This window comes from Onychomys torridus, chromosome 5 (assembly GCF_903995425.1).
Source record: "Onychomys torridus chromosome 5, mOncTor1.1, whole genome shotgun sequence".
NCBI lineage: Eukaryota > Metazoa > Chordata > Mammalia > Rodentia > Cricetidae > Onychomys > Onychomys torridus.
The window spans coordinates 90242419-90261402 of record NC_050447.1 but is presented as its reverse complement, the minus strand read 5'-3'; the positions used below and the strand labels follow the sequence as shown (position 1 = coordinate 90261402).

Genomic DNA, 18984 nt, shown 5'->3' with positions numbered 1-18984 from the left:
AAGAATGGCCCCTATCGGCTCCTATATTTGAATGCTTAGTCACCAAAGAGTGGCACTATTTGAGAAAGATTAGGAGGGGTGGCCTTGTTGGAGGAAGTGTGTGGTGATAGTTGTGCTTCCCAATAAAGCTTGCCGGGGAATCAGAGGACAAAGCCGACCCCTATATTAAACAGAGAGGTCAGGCTATGTTAGCACACGCCTTTCATCCTAGCATTCGGGAGGCAGACATACATCTGGATCTTGGTGAGTTCAAGGCCACACTGGGAACAGAGCCAGGCTTGGTGGCACATGCCATTGATCCCAGCACTAGGAAGGAAGGAGGATGGCGGGGCACTGAAGGGTATAAGGCGAGAGTAAACAGGAAGTCTCCTCTTGAGACTGAGGATTCTCCTAGAGGTAAGAACATGGCTGCCTTGTTCTGCTTCTCTAATCTTTCAAGTTTCACCCCAATATTTGGCTCTGGGTTGTTTTTTTAATTAATAAAATCATTTTAATTAATAAAATCATTTAAAATTTGTGTTACAGAAGTGTGTCACTGGAGGTGACTTTGAGGTTTTAAAAGCCCAAGCCAGGCCCAGTTTCTCCCTCTTTCTGCCCATGGATCAGGATGTAGAACTCTCAGCTGTCTCTCTAGCACCATGTCTGCCTGTGTACCACTATGCCCTCCACGATGATGATAACGGACTAAGCCTCTGAAGCTATAAGCCAGCCCCCAATTAGATGCTTTCTTTTGTAAGGGTTGTTTGGTCATGGCGTCTCTTCACACCAATAGGACACTGACTAAGACAGCCTGCCTCCAGTCTACTCAGTCTAATGAGGCTCCACTTTTTTTTTTTGTTTTTTGGTTTTTCAAGACAGGGTTTCTCTGTGGAGGCTCCACTTTTTAAAGATTCTACAACCTTCCCAAGTAGCACTACCATTGTGGAACCAAATGTTCAAACATATAAACCTATTGGGGAAACATCTCACATTCAAACCACAACGGGTGCCTTCCTGAGAGCAAGGTGGCAGAGGTTGGGTTTGATGAAAAAATTCCCTGGGATGAGTTCTTATGACAGATTGAGGTCACTAACACAGTCAGACCATGCCCTCTCAAGAATGCTCACCATTACTGGCTCCTACCATGGAGGAAGACCTGCCAAAAGCCAGATCAAGTAAGGCTTTTCTTTTCTCCCCCAGATAAGGGCCCTTTCAACAGGCCGTGAATGCAAAACCAATGACTAACAGTTACATAAAGTCAAACTTGGGCCTGATGGTACAGGTCTGCAAGCCCAGCTACCCTGGAGGCTGAGGCAGGAAGATTGTCAGTTCATGGTCTGCTTGAACTACAGAGTGTATTAGAGGCCATCCTCAGCATCTTAGCAAGGCCCTATCTCAAAATATGAAGTAGAAAACAGGATGAGGCAGGCGTATAGGTCAATCAATGGTAGGTCACCTGACTAGTTTAGCAAGGCCCAGGTTCAATGCCTAGTACCACAAGGAGAAAAAATTTATATGTACATATATATACATATATATATATAAATTGTTTACTGTAACATGGGATAATGGAGACACATCAGGAGTTCCTTTTTCTTCTCAGCCCATATCCCTCGACTGTGACTGGCTTCCTGACCCTGAGAATTTAGTGTCATGGTTTGGTACTCTGTCAGCTGCCAGCGCTGTTGCTCTCAACCTCCTTCCTACACCAGCATTCGAGGACTCAGCCTTCAGCACACAGAGCGGATGGACATCCAGTCCCCGGTTCACTCCGTCTCTTCTGCCTGTGAGCAGCCATTACTCTGGGCTTCATCTCCAGGAGACAAGCCTTTGGGTGTACACTCAGCACATGAGCACTGCCCTGGAGAATGATAGTTATAGAGGCATCTGGACCATCTGATTGCTGAGCAGATGGCGTGTCCATGAGTCAATGTGCTCAGTAAATCTTCCTGACACCAGCAAAGAAATCTGTCATGGGGCAATCTCAAAAAAAAAAAAAAAAAAAAAAAAAAAAGAGGTCTATTTTGAGACAATGGCTTGCTATGTAGCCCAGGCTTGTCTGAAACTCACTATATGGCCTAGAATGACCTTAAACTAGAAAATCTTCTGCCTCAGCCTCCCCACTACTAAGACTATAGACATGAACCACCATGTCTAACTCAAAATACAATTCAGTCATTGGAGTGCTTGCTTCTCAAGCGTCAAGACTTGAGTTCAGACCCCAAGACTTCCTGGAAAAACTTGGGAGCACGCTTCTGTAATCCCAGGTCTGGGAAAGTACAGACAAGGATCCGCTGGCTAGTCAGTCTGTACAAACTAGTAAGCTCCAGGTTCAGAGAAACCCTGTCTCAGGAGGAAGGTGGAGAGTGGTTGAGGAAGACACTTGACACTGACCTTTGACCTCCACATGTGTGCACACTCACAGGCACCAAACCAAACCAAATTATTATAAAAATTTTATAATTTTATTTTGTTTGTGGTGCTGGGTATCAAATCCAGGTCTTGTCTTGTACAGGCAAGTCCTCTGTCACTGAGCCCTCCAAACACAAATTTATTCAATTTAATTAATTTGTGTGTGTGTGTGTGTGTGTGTGTGTGTGTGTGTGTGTGTATACCCATAGGCACACTCTCTACATGATTCTCTTTGAGATGGGGTGGCTCACTGGTTTGGTGCTGGGTTGGTAGCCAATAAGTCCCCAGCAATCCTCCTGTCTCAGCCCCACCTCACTAGCACTAGGGCTACTGCCATGAGTCATCCCCCAAACACACACACACACTGCAATTTTAAACAAGGAAGTTTCCAGTATCTTGATGCTACTCTAGCAACTTGAATATCCTGACCCTGAACATCATTTAAAGGGATGGATACTTTTAAAACTCTGTCACTGGAGACAAAACATATTGTCTCCCAATTATGTACTAAGCATTTATTCAGAAATACAATTTTTCTCACCTCTATTTTCTATTATCTACATTGGAGTACAGTAAGGGAAGGTTAAGGAGCCTCGCTTTCTAGCCTTGTACTCAGTGGCTCAGCTCAGGTCCTCTCCTACCTCCTGTCTCTTCCCTGCGCAGAACTGAATCCATTCCAGGAACACGGTGCAGTAACTTGCCCGTGTGATCCCCTGGAGACATGGAACGTAATCGTCATCGATGTTGATGTTAAACGTTGCAAGGTCACGCTCGATGTGATGCCACTTGGCGAAGGGCTGGAGGGACTTCAGCAGGGGTTCGTTCTTGACCCAGGAGAGGAGTTTGGGGGAAGTAACCATGTAGTATATTATACTCTGCAGAAAGCAAGCAAGACCGTGAAATCTCATAGCCAGAAGACTTTACTTATTTTATTTATTAGGTCTCAGTTCATAGCCAGAAGACTTTATTTATGTGTTTATTAGGTCTCAGTAAGAAGGGCCTGGAAAGATGGCTCAGAGGCTAAGAGGAGATGTTTTTGTCTCCATCAAAGACAGCTTTGGCTGGTAGGGGTCTGAGGCCTCGGATGGGGACCTTTTGACTCTCAGCACAGTGTAGAGGGCATGAGGTCCTTATGCTCATAGATAATCACTAGGGAAACCAGGAATGTTAAACATATAGGGTTGTCTCTTCAAAAGAAGAGATATATAACCAATCTGCCCAGCCGGCTGGAAATGGCTGCAGCTATATAGCCTTGTGACTTCTGTGTTATCTGTGAGGTCGGGGCACACATGAGTCCTCCAGACTCTTATGTTTATCTCAGACTCTTCCTTCATAGACCCTTATCTCGAGCATGGTTTCTCAGTCAATAGACCTCTTTATGGAAGAGGTCGTATGTACTTTGAAAAGAGTTTCAGTATAATCATGTAGTAAGCTTTGCTGTACATGTAGGATTGAGTTCATTATCATCAGAAAATTTTTTTCCAGAGTTGTGCTGTGTTTAAATATGCCTAAAATAAATTGCCTGTCTACTGAGTTGTGTTGAACCAGACTTCTTCTTACTGCACATGGATTGACACTCCTGGCCCTGGTGGCTACAGAGACAATGCCCCCCTCCCCCAGGACAGCATTAAATTGTGGAGCCCTCAGTAGGCTTTGTGCATAGCCTCCCCCAGCATAGGGTCCAATCACGGGGATTTCCTCTGTTCTCTTCTGTCCTTCTGGTTCCTGCTTCTTAGAGCACAACTCAGCCCACCTGGCTCAGAAGCACATTTTTCTCCACAGGGCATGCAAACTGCACATTTCTTTTCTTGTCTTCTTCCTTTCCTCTTTCCCCTTTCCTCCCTTTCCCTTCTTTTTCCCCATCCCTTTCTCTCACCCCCCATTCCCTCCTTTTTCGATTTTTTTTTTTTTGTAAATCATTGTTCTTCCTAATCATTATATTGAATGTTTGAGACAGGGTCTTTTGTAGCACCGTCTGGAATTCTCTATGTAGCCAAGGATGACCTTGAACTTCTGATTCTCCTTCCTCTACCTCCTTCCTACTGGGGATTGAACCTAGGGTTTTGTGCATGCTAGGCAAGCACTCTGCCAGCTGAGTTACATCTCCAGTCCAAAATTCTGGTTCTAAGCTGGACTGTTTGCATTGCAGCGAATGACATACTGTGTATCTCCAACATGGGGCCTGCTGATACACCCTGAATATTTAAATTGGCCATCACAACAAGCACCCCCTGCTGGAAATGGACAGACAGTCAAGGTTGCAGCCAGCCTTCTGTGCCCAGGCTTAGGCTAACACAAAGCCCCGCTGTGTTTTCCAGAAAGTAGAGGTCCCCAAGTCTGGCTGCATCTCTCACTGAGAAGCTGGGGGGGGGGGAAACACCAGGCATGCCACTTTGTGTAGAGCTTTTCAGGAACCCTGCCGCTTGCCCCCACTCTCCAGACCCTAGGCTTTGCCCATGGTATCGAGAATCACATCACACCTTGACATAGTAGCGGACAAGCACTCTGCGGAGGTCAAACACCTGCAGCATGGTGGCTGCATTGTTGTCAATGATGCGATAGCCCTCCAGGATGTACTGTGTGCGTGTGATCTCCCAGGTGAGCCAGCGCAGGTGGAAGGCAGCATTGCAGGACAGCAGGTGTGGCAGGTGGCCAGGTTTGCAGCAGCAGCAGCCTCTGTCATCCTCATCACCTTCCATGATGGCCTCCACCTCCCTCTGCTGGCAGTAGGTTCCTGGCCAAGGACACAAGAAGCATTAGATCCTGCAGAGGTTGGAAGAGGGCATCAGATGATCTGGAACTGAAGTTACAGACAGCTGTGAACTGCCATGTGTATTGAGAATCAAACCCAGGTCCTCTGGAAAAGCAGCCAGTGCTCTTAGCCACACAGCCATCTTTGTAGACTCATGAGGTATCTCTTGAAGATGCTAGAATATGCTGGAATCAAGCGTGTATTCTTAGTTTTAAAGCAGGCCTACCAAACAACCATGATTCTCATAACCATTAACTCTTTGGGTGTGTGCCTGCCTATGTGCAAGGTGTGTGTGTGTGTGCCTGCCTATGTGCAAGGTGTGTGTGTGTGTGCATGTGTGTGTGTGTGTGTGTGTGTGTGTATAGGGAGGGGGAAAGAGGGAGGGAGGGAGGGAGATATGTAGGCAAGAGTTTAATCTTGAGGGTCATTCCTCAGGAGCCCTCTACTTTGGTTTCTTGAGACAGGGTCTCTCAGTGGACTGGAGTTCACCAAGTGCACTAGGCCAGCTCTGGCTCTCCACAACTGGAGTTGCAAGTGTGTGCCACTGCACTGGGCTTGTTATCAGTTCACAATCATTCCTACTTCCTCTATTCTCTGTGTTTTTATTTGGGGAGAGACATGCTTTCATAGTGGTCACAGACTTGGTGATGAAGACTCGTAGAATTACCTGTCTTTGGTGAGACAACCTGATAAAGATTCCTGCCCTGGGGCACCTTCCCAGACAAATAACAAAGTGAAGACCAGAAGATGGGGGAAGGAAGCTTTCAATACAACATAGGAAGAAAATAATGTAAACCCTGGACCAAGGCAGGCCCACTGGATCAAGAACAAAGAATCCTGAGCTAGGAAGGAAAACTGCATTCTGCCCAGGTCAGCCTGAGCCTTGTACATGAGAACTGTGCCCATCTTCCCAGCCGACACAGGAAGAAGAGATCCATAGCCTCCACTTCTGTGGGCTTTAACTCTGCCCTCTCTTAAAGGCTGTGCTATGTGGCCTTGAACTCAGGATGAGTGTGAGAGAGGAGAGAGCTGATTGCACCCATCACAGTGCGCTAACCTGGAGCTTTTTCTAGCTTTGGACCAGAGAGGACCAATCCGCTAGCTGCAGTTCCTGCCTTTGGCTTTCTCTTTAGTTCAGACACCATTGTAAGGCCTCTGCTGGGGTTCATCTTAACCTTGTGATACAACCCCAGGCTGCACCTCTGGTTTCCCTCATTTGTGTGTGGGGGTTTTAGAATCCAGACAGCATTGAAGCAAGGGACAGCTTCAATCCAACCCCCACACTAAGGGTCACTAGTGAAATGACACTGAGCCAAATGATCCTCTTGTGTCTTCTAAACCCTTTCTTCATTAAAAAAGTAATGAGGGCCTAGGGATGCGGCTCAGTAGGCAGAGTGCTCGCCTAGCATACACAAGGTCCTGGGGTTCACCCCAGTACTGCAGAACATAAAACCAGGTGTGTTGGGACATGCTTATAATCCAGCACTTGGGAGGTGAAGGCAGGGTCACCAAGAGTTCAAGACCTTCCTTAGCTACATAGTGAATGTGAAGCCGGCCTGGGCTGCATCAGACCTTGCTTCCCAAAAATCCAACATAACATCAACAACAACAAGTAGATGATAAGACACAGGCGAGAACTGATTTGAATGGGGTTATAAAGAATAGTAATTTTACCTGATAAAATCTAAAGAATATAAATTATACTTGATAAAATCTAGAGAGCTTCTTGGGGCCAGTGAGGTGGCTCAGTGGGTAAAGGGTTTTGCTATTAATTCTGACGACCTTAGTTTGATCCTAGGACCTATATGGCCGTGCTCTGTGATCTTGGTGGTGGCACTAGCCTCTGGATGGGACCTCTGATCTCTCCCAGCATAGCTAAAATTGGGGCCCCTGCTGGCCCACTGCCTCCCACCCCCAGGCTCCCTGTTGTCTTGCTTTCCTGAACAGTTTTTCCTGTACTTCCTGGTGCCGCTCCTCAGCAACAGTGCACCAGCTGTCTTTAGCAATGATCTTGAAAATGTAGGTGAGCTTCAGCCCAGGGTGTGGGAGGAGAAGAAAGTACAAAAACATGTTAAGTATGTTAGGGTGGTGTATAGTTTGCTTGCTTTCTGAGCACAACAGAAAGCTTTTTTTCTTTAATAACAACATTTTATTCCATGGAGTCCGTAGGAATACGCTTTACATTAGATACGGCCCTAAGAACAAGCTTTTCCCTGTGTTGTGCTAGATGAACTAGACTTTAAACATGGTGTGATGCCTTTAATTGAACAGCCATGTCTTTTGACTTTGTTTCTGGACAACATCCATGTATGTGGCACTTATCAACTTAGGAAGGTGAGGTTCAGGTGTCTCTTGGGATGCACACACCAACCTGGTTATGCAGATGAGAGAGGTGGAGCCCCCTTTCTGTAATGTACCCTGCAGTTCCCCAAAGCCACATGTTCTTCAGAACAGAAGGGTCTGGTCAGTTAGAATTTAAAACCAGGGTCTTAAGTGTTAAATACTCACCACTGAAAAACAAGCTTCCCAAGAGCTGGGGGAGGCGGCTCAGTGGGAACTGTAGGATCACTGGGGATCTGATCCAGACCCCCAGTACCCACATAAAAGGCAAGATGTTGAGGTGTGGGGCTCAAGCCTGTAATCCCACTGTTTGGATGAAGGAGCAGGGCAATCCCTGGAACTTGCTGGCCAGTAAGACTAACCGAGTCGCTGGGCTCCTGGTTCAGTGACAGACTTTGTCTCAACAACAATAAAAATAATAAGGTGGCGAGCCACTGAAGAAAGCACCTCGCATCAACCTCTGGCCTCCATAAGCAAAGTTGCACACAAATGTCATACACACAAATGCACACCCCCCCACACACACATACATTTAAGAAGTGGAGTCAATCAAAGCTTCCAGGCATATCAGGCAGTGTAGTGCATGATGAATGCTGAAATATATAATTCTTTAATCTTCTCTGGGAATAAGACCTCCCAAATTCTGCTCCATTTACAGGCTGGAGCAGCAGCACAACCAACTGGACTTGGAGGGGGGGCCTTCCTAGTTCATGGTTCATTCAGGACTGCCTCCTTCTCACAGACTTCCTGAGGTCAGGATGCTAAGGTGGCAGAGATTCTGCTGGTGCCCAAGGGACACACCCTGACCTCCTAGACCTGCCATATACACCAACATGCCTTAGGCTCCCCCAGTTAGAAATGAAGGGAACTATGTGTGCTAGCATTTGTGAGGGACAGCATTCTACTTTATGGATGAAGCTTGGAACCCAGAGAGTCGACAGACTATTCAAGCTGTGTAGACACAAAGCCTAAAGGCATGACAAAGAGTTGACGGTTGCCAAGAGGAAGAAAATTATAGTTTCAAGATTAGTGGGAGAGCTGTATGCGGATCTGCCAGTTGAGATAAAGCTTTGGGTTGGGTTTGCTTTGGATTACAATAGCCTACACAGATGTTTACATACGTCCTCATGGGCCAGTGGTTATGGGGTCAGCCAAACTGTGAGAAGGCTGATAACATCTCCCACAGACATAAATCTTGTTTTTGATATTCCCTAGCTCCAGTGGGAGTGGGTGGCTTCACCCTATGTAACAGCCTCTGCTTTCAGGGTCCCTTCTGCGACACCCATCAAGATGCTGACCAATGGCCTGCAGGGAGGGCCCCCATGATAGTGTGAAGGAATTCTGAGAAAATGAGATTTAAGAATTTAACCATCAAATAGACTGAAAACATTTAGACATTCCTTTTTTTGGTCCTTCCTTCTTTAACCTTTCTCCCTCCTTCTCTTCCTCTCTCCTTTTCTCCCTCCCCCTCTCCTCTCTCCACTCCACTCCTTCCTCCCCTCCTTCCTCCTTCTCCCCTCCCTCTCTTTTATTCTCTCTCCCTCCCCTTCTTTCCTCCCTGTCTTCCCCTTCCTCCTTCCCTTCCTGCTTCCTTTTCTCCCCACCCCCCCTCCTTCCCTTCTACTTCCTTCCCTCCATTTCTCGCTTCCTTCCTTCTTCTCTCCTTCTCTCTTCCCCTCATATTCATGGTAACACCCCTGGATGTGGTTTACCAAAACTTGCTTCCCTCTAAAGAGCAGCCGAGAGCGTCCCAGGCTCCAGTGGCCTCTTTGTCTCCTCTAGTTTCAACTCCCCAGTTCCTCGCGCCCTTTCTGGACTCACAGCGCTGTGATGCTGTCCCTCGGGTCCTTCTGCTTCCTATTTCCTCATGGTTTGCTTTTCTCCTTTGAGCTTGGCCAAACACTGTAATCTGGTCACACCTTTGCACATCCACATATCTGGAGCGTCTTGTTCCTGGCTTCCTTTCTGACTCCCCCTTGGTTAGACCCAATCCTTCCGTGTTCACATTCACAGAGCCAGTATGGCTTAGGGAAACCCACTCGCCAATCTCAACATGTCTGTTCAAAAGTGTCACTGCTAGCCTAGGTGAGCTTTCATGCTTTACAAATCCTTACCTGATTCCCTGCTCAGCTCATTCATCAGATGTCAAGTCCTATGATAGTGGTAGGTAGTGCCACCTTACACCCTCAGTGACAGGACAGTGTCCACCTTACACAACAGTGACAGGACAGTGTGCACCTTACACAACAGTGATAGGATGGTGTCCACCTTACACCAACAGTGACAGGATGGTGTCCACCTGACACCAACAGTGACAAGACGGTGTCCACCTGACACCAACAGTGACAAGACGGTGTCCACCTTACACCACAGTGACAGGACAGTGTCCACCTTACGCCAACAGTGATAAGACAGTGTCCACCTTACACCACAGTGACAGGACGGTGTCCACCTTACACCACAGTGACAGGACGGTGTCCACCTTACACCACAGTGACAGGACAGTGTCCACCTTACACCACAGTGACAGGACGGTGTCCACCTTACACCACAGTGACAGGACGGTGTCCACCTTACACCACAGTGACAGGACGGTGTCCACCTGACACCAACAGTGACTGGACAGTGTCCCCCTTACACCAATAGTGACAGGCCCCACAGCAGGGATGTGATGGCTGCTCTGCTGCCCCCTGAGTCCAACTGTGGCTCTGAGTCCTGGGTCAGCCATACAGCACCTGTTCCCCACGAGGAATTTTGTCAAATGCAAGAGAGGATACTCCAGCTCCCTCCCAGGTCCACCATCTGGTGACCACCATTGTGTCTCTAAGTCAGAGCTACAGAGGTGCTCAAAGTCACACTGAGGTCTGGGGCAGAAACTGAGGGTCTGTAGAGCCAAGTCACTGGGGATGTCCACAGAAGACCCTGATGTGAAAGCAGTTGGTTTTCCCAGTTAGGAGGGTGGTGTGGAGCTCTCAGAACTGTGTGAGAGATGATCGCTGAGTGCCTGTGAACCAAGCAAACACCGTGGCACAGATTTCAAGCACGTACCCACAAGCCAAGTGTCCAGTGGAGAGCCGCATGGTTGCCCAGGTGCACTCAGATCTAGCTTTAAGCTCAGGGCCTTTCTTTTTCCCCCTTGGTTTCCCTTTGCCATCACTTAGGTGGGCAGGGGGGAGGAGGATGCTTCTCCTGAGGGTGGCTGTCACCTTCAAGCTACTCTCTCCTGAGTCCCAAGTTCACAGGCATCTTATAAAGCACCAATCCAATGCCTTGGCTCTTTACTCCTACCGCTCACCTCCAGACTGCATCTATTGGGTCTTCAGCTCCTACCCATCCCCCCAGTCGATAGAGTTTGGTGCCCATTGGCACACGCTTTCTCTATTACCCTGACTTGGACTGTCAGCTGATATTAATCTGTCAACGCTTACCTTACAGGACCCTGGTGAGGTGGGTGCCTTTGCTGAGAGATGCACAGTGACTCCGCATGCATGCATATTCTCTTCTCACAGAAATGGCTCAGCCGCCTGCCTAGGTCACCTGACTAACCAAAGAACCACAGAAGCATGGGAAACTCCAGTGAGAGCTCTGCTTTCCAGGTAACCATGTCATTCTCTAGGGACCATAAACCAGAAGGAGATGGATGCCTGTTCTGCGCTCAAACCTGGCCTGCAACCACCCTCCCTGCGTTCTTCCACTTGCTGCCAAGCTCCATACTGACACTCGGGTGGCCTTGAAAGCAGTGTATAAAGAAGTGTTGGCTGGGGACACCTGGTGATGTTAAATGGAGTTGCTCTGTGTCCTGCTACCTTTACATCTGCAAAGTAAAAGCACACTGTGTCATGGACTCGGTGCTCAGCTGTATTGTTAGAGCAGCTGGCCTTTCTTCAACTGATATCCCCACCATTTACGTCTCAGTGACCACCTCTCACTGAGAGAAATGAAAAGCCAGACGCCCTTTGACCCAGAGCGCATGTGTGTGACCTTGACTTTGGTGATCGGGTCTACCTGACTGGAACTCTGACTACATTGACAGCACAGAGAGGCAGGTGACAGGTTAAATGGAGGAGAGGGCTGCTAGAAGCTATTTTTCCACTCTCTGGGGACAGCAGTATCCCTTGTTCAAGCTTGGGGACCAGCGATTCGGGGGCAGCCCTGGGTCCATTGTTGACATGGGACTCCTTTGCAAACACCATGTGAGTTTCAGATTTGTGTGTGCGTGTGCGTGTGTGCGTGCACGCCATGTGTATGCAAGTGCTCAAAGAAGGCAAAAAGGGGCATCAGACCCCCTGGAGTTGGTGCTGAGAACTAAAATCTAGTTTTTGGGGGGAGTACCAATGCCCTTAATGACTGAGCCATCTCTCCAGCCCCTGTTGTGTGATTTCAGATTTGAACTTGCCCAGCAGCCACAGGCCTCCCATGCTGCTCAGAAAGTCTTCATCCTTGGATGTATTTTCCATAAACCCTTCTTCTCTTATGCTAAAATGAGCTGAAGTCCGTGGCTTTATGCCAAGACCTCCTGTGAACTTGGTGCTTCTCTTTCAGGGGCTGGGGGTGGGGCAGAGGACTCTTCCCCATGACCTCAGGTTGCTGGCTTTCGCTGGGGTAGGTTTCTTTCTTTCTAAGAGGCATAGTGTAGTGGTGGAGCATGGCCTGGCATGCATGTAGTTCTGAGTTTGATCTCCAGCATGAGAGAGGGAGGGAAGGAGGAAGGGAGAGAAGAGAAAGAAAGAGGAAAGAGAGGGAGGGTGAGAGCAAGCTGTGATGTGCAAACAGTTCCCATTCCCTCTACTGGCTTCCTCAGCACATTTCCAGAGAGAGACAGAAACGGTCTGTCTGTGCTTTGACTGCCCCAGGCAGTGACAACGTAGATTAAATCTGACCAAACTAAAACCCACTTCTTTGGAAAACGGGGAATTTAGAAGAAAAGGAGAATGAAGAAGAAATCCAGAACACCCCTCTCCCCAGAAGAAAGCCAGCCCTCAGTGGGAATATTGTGATAGATGCTGCAATGAGGGACACACTCAACAACAGTCCTTTGGGGGCAACTTAGTTCTTCCTCAGAACTTGAATTTTGTCAAGGTGCAGGGCTCTTAAAAGTCTCTATGTTTAAAATTATGATCAAACTAGGTCAGAGAAAATGTACTGTAGGAGAAGGGGTGGGATGCAGGCAAGTTAGCTGCCATTTTTCCCCTCAAGACATTGTTTCTGCACTGATTTTACAATGGTGATATGACCACTGTGGCTGACTGGAAGAAGACAAAGCCATAAGCCATAACCGATGGCCCCTCCCAGAAGCCTGCTTACATAGCCCCAACCTTGGTCAGGTCTATATTTTACCCCGTGAGGTTTCAGGAATCCAGTAAGGTGTGGCAATGTTGATTCCCAGCAAATCATGCCTCTCTGTCATCCTAACCCAGGACAAGGAGACATGGTTATTTTTTTGCTACACCTGACTTTGAGCTATCACTGGAATTGACTGTGTACTCATTACTTTTCTCACTGCTGTGGTAAAAGAACTTGGCTAAAGCAACTTAAGAAAGGAGGTGTTTACTCTGGCGCTCATGGTTTACAGGGATACAGTCCACTGTGGTGAAGAAAACACGTCAGCAGGAATGGTTCTTGACCATAGTGTTGAGAGTGCTACATCCGGGTGGATCAGAGAGCAGAGGAGGTGTTCGAAAGTGCCAATGTTTCCCCAGCTGACTGGGTGTGCTTATGTCAGAATGCCTAATCAAAGTAGAGGTAGCCTTAATCCCCATGCAGCAGAACAGTCCCCAAGTCCTTCTTTGTTCATGGTGGCTTCTTTTCTAAAAGTCTGCCTTACTCATATTTCTGTGTGTATATATGTGTAAATATGCACATGAGAGTTCAGGTGTCGACAGAAGCCAAGTTGCATTGGAACCCCTGGAACTGGAGTCAGGTGGTTGTGAGCCTCCCAATCAGGATGCTGGGATTCAAGCTCAGGTCTCTGCAAGAGTAGTACATGCCTCTAATGATGGAGCCATCTCCCTATCCCTGATGTTGGCTTTTAAGCAATACTCTGCCTGGTCCTCAACCTAACGCACTGAGTTCCAGCAATGCTGCAAACAAAGAGACCCCTACCTCGGAACTCTAGTCCTCGGAGTTGAAAGGTCACAAGACCGTTTCCAATTTCGATCAGGTGGACAAAGGCATTGAGGTCATCTGAAGCCAAAATGAAGCAGTCGCCAGTGCTGTAGTTGCCCCAACGGCCAAGCACCAGGTCTCCGCAGAGCGTCTCCTGCAGGGTCCGGGTCAGGTGCTCATAGAAGATGGAGTTGAGGTTGTTGTCGTCACTCCCTGAAGACAGGCAGAAATGAGCCGCTGAGTGTCTCACCCAGAAGCAGTATGCTATCTTGTGCTCAGATCCTGAAACAGGGAGCTGCCCTTTGGTCAGGTTGGAGTCTTTATGGACACACAAAAGTTCCCGTTTCCCACCTGTCTTGGTGGATTATCCTGAGACCACCTATGTCTTCCCTGTGGACCCTGAGGTAGGCTTCATACAGATACATCACTGTCTAAATGCAAATTACTTAACAATCTTGTGTTATGCTCAACACTCTGACCTTGGCGGCGGGTGGTACCTGATGTGCAAGGATGAGGACCTGAGTTTGTTTTCTAGGACACGTGTTTTTAAAAAGACAACCATAGTAACAAGCTCTTGTAATCCCAACACCAGGAAAGCAGAGGGACGTGATCCCGGGAGCTCTCTGGCCAGACACCCTAGTCTGTTGAGCTTCTTCCAGGTCAGTGAAAGACGCTGACTCAAAAAACAAGGTAGAGGCTCCTGAGGACAAGGTTGCCTTCTTGCCCACACATACACATGACACATGTACGTGGGCGCGCGCACACACACACACACACACACACACACACACACACACGCACACACACACCTTTGAGCTTTAGGTCTGTATCTCACTTCTCTACTTAGCATCTCCTGTCTCAAATGCACGGCTTCCATGCATACAGAAGGACTTTGGGGCCGTCTCAGTGTGCACAATCATGAGTAAAAGCACTACAAAACCAAACCAACTTCTCATTGATCTCGGGAAACACCATTTCCATGGTGGCTTTCCATTTTGCGTCCCCCAGCAGGGACTGAGAGTGTTGGTTCTCCACCCTGATCAAGGCTTGATTCTGTCAGGGGCTGCCCAGTGATTAAGATTTGACACTCAGTTGGATGGATGGTGAGATCCAGGGAAAAGAAAGGATGTTGGAAGGACATGGAACCAGGATGTCCCACTTCCCAGTGGGAGGCCAGGGCTGTGTGTGGAGGCCTGAGGTATATTTCTGTGTCCTTCTTGCCAGGCTCCGATGGCAGCTCTCCATCTCTGGGGTGTCTCAGGATGAGGGCTAGATGTTTTTCAAGAAAAGACTAGACAAGCTGGGAAATCATTCTGGTATATGCTTTGGTAGATCAAAAAAGGACCGGGAAGGCTGAAAAGATACTTCAGGACCTTGATTTCAGGAGCAGGAAACCTCTGCAAAGCCAGGCAGACATGGAGTCTCCCTGGAGGAAAGACCTGGAAGTGAAATTCAAGGCTCCTTGTATGTTGTCTACCAGAGAGGAGACAGTTCTGTGAGGTCAGCGGTAAAGACTGCAGTCTGACCTGAGTGCCTCCACTCTGCACCCACGGGGGACACAGCATGAGGCTGGCTTCAGCCTGGAGACATCCCAGAATGCTAATATGGGGAAGAGGATGAGGCTGTTGCTAAGAGATCCATGGGAACAACTATCAGATACTGAGTACCTGACAGGGCGCTGGAGCTGGTTGGAAGCTAAAGTGAGACATTGGTAAGCTGAGACACTGGTAAGCTGCTATGACCATCAGAGGAAACTGCTGATAAGGTGTCAGTACATGCTCTTCCATGTTCGAGCCTGCTGGTCTGCTCTTACGTTCACAGTCTATGATGAATCAGCAGGCAACTGGGACAGTAACTAAAGATTACCTGCAGTTCCGTGCACTTTTAAAGAAGAGGCCTGGAAGGGAGAATTAGCCCTTCCTTACTGTGTGCACTGTTCTACACTTTAATACAATAACTAAAAGTAGAAATTTGGCTCAGAACATCTTAATACACACTGACCACACATCTGCATAATTAGGGAAAACGAGACATTTATGGTTGATACTGTCCATGTGCCTAATGTAATGACCCTGCTATGTCACCGAGTCCCACAGCTGCAGGCCGAGACAATCCCATCTCCCCTCCTTTCCTACACACTGACGTCAAGTTCCGCAAATAACAAGCCTGGCTCTCTAAGAGCTTCTACAGTCTCAACCCTGATTTTATGCTAATTGTGTTTATGCAGTCCCAGTATAGATGGTCTCAACAAAGATGGCCTCATCTGAGGATGTTTGACTTTGCAGCAATGGGAAAGCAGGATGCACTTGGTAGTTGCTTTCCAGATTTTGTGTTTGATCTTTTCAGGGGCTCGTGTCTTGCAGTCTGATGCTGGGTGATACTGGGTGGTGGTGGCCGGTTGCAGCTTCAGGTCAGTTCTGTGATCACAGATCCCAGGAGGGAGCAAGTGATATTCTGAGTAGATTATACTACAAAACAGGGGTGGGAAGTGGATTAAAGGCACCACATGCATTTCCAAGTTACATGGAGGTGTCAGAGCATCGCCACAGATAACCAGCACGGACACAGGACACTAATCTCCCTAGAGACAAATGTCCACCTAAACTAAAACTACACTTGAAATTGACATTCTGAGAAGAGGAAGAAAGAGACACACAGTTAAAAATGAGATCAACTATAGAAGGGAAAAGCTGAAGGGTTTCCCAGCAGGTGACTCCACAGCTTGATGCTGACCAAAGTTTCTGCTGAGCTCTGGATGCTCAGTCCTACAATGGTTCATTAATATAAAGGCCAACACAGAGCCATGGTTTTTAAAAGATGGAGCCCCACTATGTCACCTAGACTGGTCTGGAGTTTCTGGTCCTCCTGCACCTGTTTCCTGAATGCTGGGGTTACAGGCATGTGCCACCATTCCCAGCTCAAAGGATGTTTTCCCAAGGGACCAGTCCTAAGGTTTAGAGTCTGCTTGAGGTCTACCATAAACAAACAATTTAAAATGTCTTCAGGGGGTGACTGTATCCAATCACTAACCAATTCCAAATAATGGAAGGTTATTTCCAAAGCAAACCAATGGAGAACTGATAGGCCTACTTGCTCAGTTATACCCTGTATTTACCAAGCCATACCTTGACTCTGCCATGAGCACACAGAATGTACTGAATACCTTCCTTCGGTAAAAAGACACAAGGTTTAAGGAGGCTGGGAAAAGCACTTACCTGGGTCCCTTTCCATTTGCACAGCCAATCTTGTGTTGGAATTATCCACACGCCTTGTACTAGAAGGGGCCACAGAAAAGTAAAAGGTCATGGTTAGGTCCCTGTCCATTAGGGAGCTGGTGAACAGAACAAGTGTGAGACTGGGCATACAGGATGCTTACAGGGGAGAAGGGACACACCCACTGGCCAACACCACAGAGAGAGGGGAGTCAGTCACACCCACACATTCACACTGGGAAGGGGAGAGAAAGGTTGTTCTTTGCCTTGGGGAGAATGTGCTTATCTCTTAAGCCATTTTGAACATTTTGAGCATACATTTAAAGCAAGTATTTGGAATTCCAGAGAAATGCTGTTGCCTTTCAGAATTTAAAAAAAAAAAAATTAGTCTCAGTCTCAGTCTGTCTGTCTGTCTGTCTGTCTCTCTCTCTCTCTCTCTCTCTCTCTCTGTCTGTGTGTGTGTGTGTGTGTGTGTGTGTGTGTGTGTGTGTGTACACGTGCATGCCATGGCATTCTTGTGGAGGTCAGAGGACAGAGGACAACTTGCAGGAATTAGTGTCTCCTTCCACCGTGTGCGTACTGGGGATCAAACTCAGGTCATCAAACTTGGCAGCAGACACCCACTAAGAATCCCACCAGCCATTTCAGTATTCACACAAAGTATCTGTGCTTCCAACTGGTTCCAGAAAATGGCTGTGAGTAGTCACTGTCTCCCCCACAAGCATCTCCAAGTTGGGGGCATACTTACAGACTTCCCTTTGGTTGAGTCATGAGAACAACTCTTACAAACTTAGGAAAGAGCAGAATTTCTGCAGCCCCGGCAGCAAGGGGTCACCAGAACAGGGTCCACCCTGACGGTGCCTCTTAGTTCAGGGCTCTTAAAAGGCATTGGTGCTGGCCAGCCTTATTTCTGAGAGTCGACAGTGGAGAAAGGATTCAGTCTGGGCTTCACTCTGTGACCAATCAGCAAATCTCTCCAAGTAAGTTCTGCATTCATAGAGCAGTGGTTCTCAACCTCCCTAATGCTGCAGTCCTTTAATACAGTTCCTCATGCTGTGGTGACTCCCAACCATAAAATAATTTTCAATGCCATTTCATAACTGCAATTCTGCTATTGTTATGAATCATAATATAAATATCTGGTATGCAGGATATCTGATATGCAACCCCCAAAGGAACCACGACCCACAGGTTGAGAACCATAGGCATAGATGTTCAACCTACCAATATTCCTGAGACAATAACTGTCTTTTAGGCCACATGCCTCAAGACCACTGAATGTCAGAGTGTGCTCTGCTTGGAGAGCCTGCGTCTGATCAGCCATCTTTGCATTTCAGACACAGAGTACCAGTCTCATCAGCTTTTAAAGATAGAGGTTGTCAGTAAGATGAAACTGATGATGCTTGTCTGTGGTAAATGTGGCCATTTCACATTGTTAGGTCCACTCCACTGACCATTAAGAAAGGCGTTTTGTCAAGACAGCGTGAACACAAGGTTTATACACAGGGTCCCACTGACACTTCTGGAGGATTTCTTACTATTACACCTCCCAGGAAGAGAAGCAGTTGTGTGTGTGTGTGTGTGCATGTGTGTATATGTGTGTGCATGTCTGTATGATGCATGTGTGTATGATGCATGTGTGTGTATGCATGTGTATATATGTGTGTGTGTGTGTGTGTGTGTGTGCATGTGTGTGTATGCATGTGTATATGTGTGTGTATGTGTGTGTCTGCAGGTGCAGGAGATAATCTAGGTTGTTGGTCCTCAGATGCCTCTCTCCTTTTGTTGAGCCAGGGTCTCTCACTAGCCTGCAACTTTACCACATCAGCCAGGCTCCCTGGCCCATTAGCTTTCAAGGGTCTGCATGACCCTGCTTCCCATCCTTGCTGTTGGAATCCCAGGCTCACATTGCTGGTATTTTGTATGTGTTCCAGAGGCCTGAACTCAGATCCTTATGCCTTCAGGGTGAGTGCTTTATTGGCGGAGCCATCTTCCAAACCTGTCCAGCTGCCCCTGATGCTTCACACTTGACTTCAATTTGAACGGTCATTGCCATGCTCAGTATGGTTTAACCAACAACAAGCATTTGTCGGGAATGTCAAGGAAAGTCAATGGAACGCAGACCTTCTGGCTGAACCTGCCTCCTGGGGGTTGGAACTGATAACAACAGTACCAGGATGGGAT

General features: G+C 47.6%; 1 protein-coding gene across 3 annotated transcripts in view; it reads right to left on the bottom strand.

Annotated features, from left to right (window-relative positions):
- Positions 1-18984, bottom strand: part of Pcnx2 (pecanex 2) — a 163834-nt gene that overhangs the window by 18999 nt on the left and 125851 nt on the right. For all 3 annotated transcript variants that reach the window (XM_036186896.1, XM_036186897.1, XM_036186898.1), the window contains exons 24-27: positions 16804-16862; positions 13586-13801; positions 4872-5125; positions 3033-3266 (exon numbers count right to left, since the gene is read on the bottom strand). In XM_036186896.1, coding sequence (XP_036042789.1) covers positions 3033-3266; positions 4872-5125; positions 13586-13801; positions 16804-16862 — 763 coding nt within the window. The remainder of the gene's footprint in view (positions 1-3032; positions 3267-4871; positions 5126-13585; positions 13802-16803; positions 16863-18984) is intronic.